The 7,291-nt window shown below is 51.1% G+C and overlaps 1 protein-coding gene across 2 annotated transcripts in view; it reads right to left on the reverse strand.

The window, feature by feature from the left end:
• LOC135202485 (uncharacterized) overlaps window positions 1-6,970 on the reverse strand; it is a 135,066-nt gene extending 128,096 nt beyond the window's left edge. Inside the window, exon 1 of one of the 2 annotated variants that reach the window (XM_064231899.1) lies at window positions 5,942-6,968. In XM_064231899.1, the coding sequence (XP_064087969.1) occupies window positions 5,942-5,965 (24 nt within the window). In that variant the 5' untranslated portion in view covers window positions 5,966-6,968. Of the gene's footprint in view, window positions 1-5,941 lie in introns of both variants that reach the window. The other variant, XM_064231896.1, reaches the window with a different exon arrangement.
• Between the last annotated feature and the right edge of the window lie 321 nt (window positions 6,971-7,291).

Below are 7,291 nucleotides of genomic sequence, written 5' to 3' on the forward strand. Positions count from 1 at the left end.
GAAACTTCCGCATAACGTCCATACTTGCCTGACGCAGCACTCTGTAGAGGAAAAAACACTTCCCAGTGTCGCCTGTTCTATGACGCACTGCTGCAGCTGGGACGCAACAGGTGCTGCCTGAAGGGACGACTGATCGTAAGGGAACCCCTCTCGCCTCCCTTCGACCTGTCGACATGCCTTCTCCCTTGGGCTGGGAGCTTGGCAGAGGCCTAGGTCTAGGAGCACGAGTGAGACGATCAGCCGCCCCCTCCACTACACTGACACTTTCAAACGTACCCACTTTGTCTGTAAGACTCTGAATTGTGATCGCCCATTGACGCAAGGGCGCAAACACTTTCACATAATTAGTATCCTCAGAAACAGCAGCAGGCGCAGGAGAGACCTGAGGAGAAGGATTAACAACTTCTACTTGGGAAGAAGGGGGAGAAATAACAGAAGTATTCAAAGGCCTTACTAGAAGATCCTGAACCTCTCACTCCGAGACACCGATCTTCTTACTCTATCCTTTTTCTAGGTCTCTCAACCCATATTTTGTGAAAGTCTTCCACTCCTTCTCATTTAAACTTTCACACTCATTACATCTATTATACCAAGTACACAAAAACCTCTCTCACTTCTTACATACTGTGTGAGGGTTCTACCGAAGCTTTCGGCAGTCTCACCTTGCACCCTTCTTTCATACACACTCGAAATACTATACCAGAATCAGACATTATAATAACTTCCAATCGCGATTGCCAATCCAACTTTCCAATACGATACCCAATAAACCATCCAAGTACAGCGAAAGTCAGCTAACGAGTTTCGAATTCTAGCAGGGAACCAACAACGATGTTGCCGGTTCAGTGGCAGAAAAAAATCTGACGAAAATGGGAATGATTCCGAGCACCAGCGGGTGGCGATCACCTGAACTACCAGTGATCTAGCGGTTGCCGCGAGTTTTGAAAATTCTGCCAGTGCGAACAGAGAATATAGCTATATATATACCTGCCAGGTAAGTGTCATACATGAAAAGCTGAGTTGGTGTTGTCGTGACAATACCATAGGTATCTAAAATCGAAACTGGTAACTGCTGGGAGGTTGCAGGCAGCCCCGAGTTGCAGTTCAATTAGGATACTAGTCGTCTCGGTCACAATCCGTAGAGTTAACTACGGTATGCGCCTACAACCCGAACAATTCAACTGCTTAACAGAATCATGTCACGAGGGTAATATACGTAGTATATTTGTAGGTTTCTGTACAACGACCTCCATCCTAAATTCTTTTCCCCTCGAAGAATGAGAATAAGGATTGGAGATCGACCACCTTCATTCTCTAGTCAAGAGAGTGAAGGAGAAGTCTTTCCCAAAGGAAAGCTTCAATGGTGAACAGAATACCGAAGACGAAAGTTCAAGACAAACTGGAAGTTCCCGTCCGTTCTTCTCTATTCCAGGTTGGTCGCCTACTGTGAGATGCTCTTCTTTCAGTAGCAGTCTTCTTCCAAATGCTAGAAATTCCAGGAATTCGAGCATTAGGCGAGATTCCTGATTATCTTGGTAACAATTATCGGGGTTTCTCGTCGCTCACTTTGGACCGTGGTCTCACCCGAGTGTTCGGAGATCGTAAAAAACTCGAACACTCTGAGAGTGCTAGAAATTCCGCAGAATTCTAGGCACTTCACGAAACTCCCACCGAATTCGTCAAACGATTATTATCTGGTGGTCCTCTCGATTCCCGTAGATATCGAGGATGGGGCAGAATCCTTCCTCAACGACCGGGGCTTACGTCAGGTAGGACCCGAAGGTCCCCCCGGTAGTGCAGTCCCCAATGTGGGAACCTACAGAGAAATCTCTGTAGGATCCCTCCCCTTTCCCTCGTAGCCGTAAGGAGAGAGGGAATGGGGGAGGAATTGGATACTCGCTCGCCTTCCCAGTGGAACTAGCAGTTGGAGAAGAGTAGGAGCAGCCATCGCCTTGCGGTAATGGCCCCTCAGTCTGGAAAAACGTATTGTCAGAAAACGTTTCCCCCCCCCCCCCCCCCGAGGAAGGTTACGAACTCGCACTGTAGGTAAGGATCTGCCGCCACTGTCAACGTCGTCTGGGTGGGGCTGATCGACACCTGACAGGAGAGAGCTGATACCGTCCTCTGATCATTCCAGTCCTCATCGAGGTCGAAACCTCTCAGGATGGACCGAGGATGGGGGAGGGGGTAGCGCTGCAATACTCTGTAGAAACGCCGCTGTCGCAGTAGAGGAGGTGGAATTAGCTTGTTCGACCGGCCAGACCTGAGCGAGCCATCTTGTCCGGAGACGAGAGGCTCTACCTGGTCCAAAACCGAGTCGAGAAGCTCCTATCGCGGCAAGCCCACAGTCAGTCTGGGTTCCCTTCTTCGGGCTTCAGAACGACTTGAACAGTGACGCGGGCTCTGCTGGTGGGAGCAGCGATGTTTCCCCGAGGTCGTTGTGCTGACGAATCAGCGCAATAACCTCAGTACAATTCCTCTGAATCTCGGAAGTCACAGCATCTTGCAGAGTAGGACCATCAAGCCCCTCGAACAAGAGCATTCCGAGAACCTCCCCCTTAAGGAGGGGAAACTGCGATAGACCCCTCTCGGATTCCTCCTGCCACTTGCGCGTACGTCCTGGTCGGTCCGAAGATCGTACCTGGTACTTACGGCGTTGTGACGGGATCGTGCGGGGCATGCCCCTCACGATCACCCCGCTGTGCCTCGCTCTTCCTGGTGCAAACCGAGGAAGTTGCAGGCACGGGAGAGGAGCACATGACGTTCCTCTTTCTCTCGCTGGCAGAACCAGCGGGGTTGGAGGGCTGCAGGCGATCGCCAACTTGCAGGCCTAGTCGAGCCGTTTCCCAGGGTAGTCGAGCCGTTTCCCAGGGAAGCGGCTGGACCGAGAACAGCGGCCCCGATCTCGTGTGCAGAGGAGCTGCTGCTGGTCCCCCTATCCGCCCGGTCCCTGTGGGAGCGGCGGTCAGGAGACCTGCAGAGACCAATGTTGCGGTGAGACCAGTGCGTGTCCTCGCGGCGCGTCATACCGCTGGTACCAGCCGAGGCTGGCACCAACGATCGGGAGGGGGGAACCTCTTCCCAGCCTCAGCCCGTGGCTGGTCAGAGACAGTCACGTCTACCAGGGTTACCAGTTGGTCGCTGCGAAAGCGGCCGCTGGCCTGGTGAGAGTCACCTGCCGGCTCTCACCAGCTTCTGCTCCATACCGCGGTCCTGGCGCCGAGCGAACTCTGGCGCCAAAACTTTGGCTATACGCTCTCCCGCGGGAGATCGTATACTCGGAACCTCTCGCAAACAACAGACCGAGCCGGACCCTGGCGTAGCGGCAGCGCCGCTAACACCAAGCGAGGAAGTACCGGTGGTAGCCGGTACCCCTCTGGTCCCCGTCTTCTTCTTCCTTGCGGAAGGGGAGACGGGCCCTGTTCCCGAAAGAGCAGGAGGACCGGCAGAAGGGGTTGTGGGACGAGCCCTTAGAAGTTCCCAAAGGAGCCTTCTTTGGGGGGAAACCCGGGTTACCAGCTGGTCGCTGCGAGAGCGGCCGCTAGCCTGGCGAGAGTCACCTGAGCAGCTCTCACCAGCCTTCTGCTCCCTGCCGCGGTCTTGGTGCCGAGCGAACTCTGGCACCAGAACTTTGGCTGCCCGGTCTCCCGCGGGAGACCGTACACTCGGAACCTCTCGCGAACGAGAGACCGAGCCGGACCCTGGCGTAGCGGCAGCGCCGCTAACACCAGGCGAGGAAGTACCGGTGGTAGCCAGTACCCCTCTGGTCCCCGTCTTCTTCTTCCTTGCGGAAGGGGAGACGGGCCCTGTTCCCGAAGGAGCAGGAGGACCAGCAGAAGGACCCCCCATCCCACCAGAGTGGGACGGGCCCTTAGAAGTTCCCGAAGGAGTCTTCTTAGGGGGGGGAGGCAGCCTTCTTCTTCTTCGGTTTGGTAGCCTTAGAAGTCGAAGGGGAAGAGGCGGCAGCAGACGACGACGACGACACCTTCCTCTTCTTCTTCGTCAGCTCCCGCAGGACAGACGTCAGATCCTCCAACCAGGACGGAGCCGGGGCAATTGCCGAAGCAACACGGCCCGGCTGCACCTGTCCGGAAGGACCTGAGTCTGGGGCAGCAGTACCGTGGACAGGAACGACGTGGGCAGGAGCGGGAACAACAGGAGCGGGAACAGCAGGAGCGGCGAGAGCAGCTGGGCCAGCAGCAAGAACAGCGGTAGCGGCAGGTACGGCCGGCAAGTCAGGTAACCCAGGAGGCTTAGCTTCAGCCATCGACATCCTGGGTACCAGTGGCAGGTCCAGGGGAGGTTGGGCAGCGGAAGTCTGGGGTCGGCAGCACAAAGAACCCAGGTGGAGCAGCACACCCCTCCTAGGCACGGCAGCGATCGGCCCTTGAACGGCGGCTGTCGGCGTCACCGTTAGCACATGCGGGGTATCACAAGTTGAAGAGGGGCGGCGTACCCTGGGATAGTGTTGCGGTGGTCACCGCTCCATGAGTGACCGCCCCCGCCCCCGCCAGACGCTGAAACAACCCCTGGACACTAGGCACGCCCTGCAGACCCAAGGACGCCCACAACTGTCCCAGGTTACTCGTTCTGCGCAAGCAACAAAAGAGTGATTAGTGGAGGGGTACCTTGCGACGCGGCGGGGGGGGGGGGGGGGGGCTAGCCCCACCCCGAACGAACGGGAGACCCCGAAAACAATTGTACGTCAGGGCACCGAGAGCCCTCCTCCACGCTCGACAGTTCGGGCAAGGAGAAGGATCTCCCCCGAAGGGGAAGGAGCCATTCGTGGAAGCTGAGCGGAAAAAAGACGAAGAATCGGATACCAAGGGAGTCGCGGGAGAGCTTTCCGACGACTTCCTGGCAGACCTTCGCTTCCCCCACCCCCACATAGCCATGACAATAATGTGAAAATGAAACAGGATACTGCACTTGCGATTCACTTTCACACAACATAAAGGGGAAGGTTCAATCACGGGAAAGAGCGGAACCTTGATCCAAAATGAAAATGATGCAATCATAATAATATATGAAAATGAAAAAGAATACCGCACTTGCGATTTCACTTTCACACAAAATTAATAGGAGAAGGATCAAATCCCGGGTAGGAGCGGAAACTTGATCCAATACGTAATATAAAGCTATCATAAAAAAAATATATGAAAATGGGAAGGATCAATTCCCAGGTCAGAGCGGAAATTGATCCAAAATGAAAATTGATGCAATTAATAATAAATTGAAATGAAAAAGAATACTGCAATTGCGATTCCACTTTCATTGCATTCTATTATACAAAATAAGAGGCTCGTGCCGAGCGCATTCACGCTCTCGGCAACGAACGCACAGGGCAAAAATATAATGAAAGGAGTACTTACATTTTAATTACACACTTTCGCCCAAAATACATGACTTGGCGCAAGCGCGCTCCCGCCCTCGGCACCGAGACATGATTCAAGGGTATCAATTTCATGAAAAGAGCGGAAACCGCCGCATCTACGGCGATAGCTCCATCTTGACCCATAATTAAGTAATGAAAATGAAAACAGAGTACTTACAGTTTCATTTTCAACTCAAACAAACCGTTAGTAGAAAACACAATATAAACAAAGCATACGACGATGAAGCGGGCAGTGAGCGATGACGAACACGTCCTTCACACCCGCGGCCGAAAGCAAAAGTGGTTCTTCACCTCTCAGGCGCGCGGCGCACGCACTTTCGGACAAGCAGTTAATTACCGTTCTCCCCTTGTTCGAAGCTTACGACCGTTCCAGCTGCCGCTAGCTACTCCCTATTGTAAAAGGACCGAGGGTTTGTATTCGTGTCGGTACAAAAGGGTAATTCTAAAGGACGAGACAGCGACTACACTATAAAAAAAAATCATATACTATAGGAAAAGGATTTCTTCTGAATATGTCCAGTGAACATTTAACTTCTTCAAACTTACATATGAACATCTCGCACAGGACATCCTGGGTCATCCATAAAAGCTGCAAATTCCCATGTGACACGTGTAACCTCAGTTGGTATGTGAAAATGAAACAAGGTCACATCAGCATAAGTTGAATAAGGTTGCAGCAGTCCCTCCTGACTGACTTCTGGTACAAGGCTAACACCACAAGCTGCAATTTAAAAAGGAATGATGTCCTGGTAATGCAAAATTAATGAGGAGAAAAATCACAATTTTTGAAAGTAAAATGATATTGTTAAGATACAATAAAGTTTGTTCATACTTACCTGGCAGATATATATATAGCTGTATTCTCTGAAGTTCGACAGAATTTCTAAAAACTTACGACACACGTAGTGGGAGTTAGGTGGTTAGTACCCATTCCCGCCGCTGGGAGGCGGGTATCAGGAACCATTCCCATTTTCTATCAGATTTTCTATCTCCACTGTCTCCTGAGGGGAGGTGGGTGGGTATTTTAAATATATATGTTAGTGTTTCTGCATATAACGTAAGATATGCAGCTAAATAAAAGATTAATTTTGTATATGTATATTCGTTATACAGTCTGTGCGCATGTATCACGTGATACGTCACGTGACATGCCATGACGTCATCACAAAGAATGTAGGAAGTGAATGATTGGACCTGCGGCAGTCTTCTAGGAACAGCGAGTTAGTAACATTCAGTTGGATAGTTTTTTTGCGTTTAACACTGGTAGCAGAGCGTGGTTGGAGAGATCATAATGGCATCAAGCAAGTGGCCACCTAAGTTCAGTGATGAAAGCGCATATGAAAGCTGGAAGAAGGACATAGACATATGGTGTGAACTGACCGAACTGCCGAAGAGCAAACAAGCACTAGCTATACACCTGTCCTTGGAAGGGCGCGCCAGAGTGGCAACCTCGGAACTGGAGACAAGCGATCTAAAAAAAGAAAATGGTGTGAAAACTATCATAGAAAAACTTGACAGTTTGTTTCTTGCTGAAAAAGGGCGTCGGCAGTTTACAGCCTTTCAAGAGTTGTATAATCTCAGAAGATCAGAGAATACGGAAATAAGGAAGTTCGTTTTCTGAGTTTGAGCAAAACATACTTTAAGTTCAAGAAACAAGAAATGGAATACCTGATCCCGTAATGGCGTTTATGCTTCTTGCATCATGTGGTTTAAGTGACAGTGAGCAGCAAACTAGTGTGCAGCAATCGCAGAGGTATCGTATGATAATATGAAATCTACGTTAAACAGTGTGTTTCTGGCAACATCGGAGAAAAAGATAGTAAGGGTGTGCAGGAATTAACAAAACCAGTCACTGAGATAAGGATTGGCCGGGTCTTCATGACTAAGGACGAGGGT

The sequence above is a fragment of the Macrobrachium nipponense genome, chromosome 30 (genome assembly GCF_015104395.2).
Source record: "Macrobrachium nipponense isolate FS-2020 chromosome 30, ASM1510439v2, whole genome shotgun sequence".
In the NCBI taxonomy this organism is placed as follows: Eukaryota; Metazoa; Arthropoda; class Malacostraca; order Decapoda; family Palaemonidae; genus Macrobrachium; species Macrobrachium nipponense.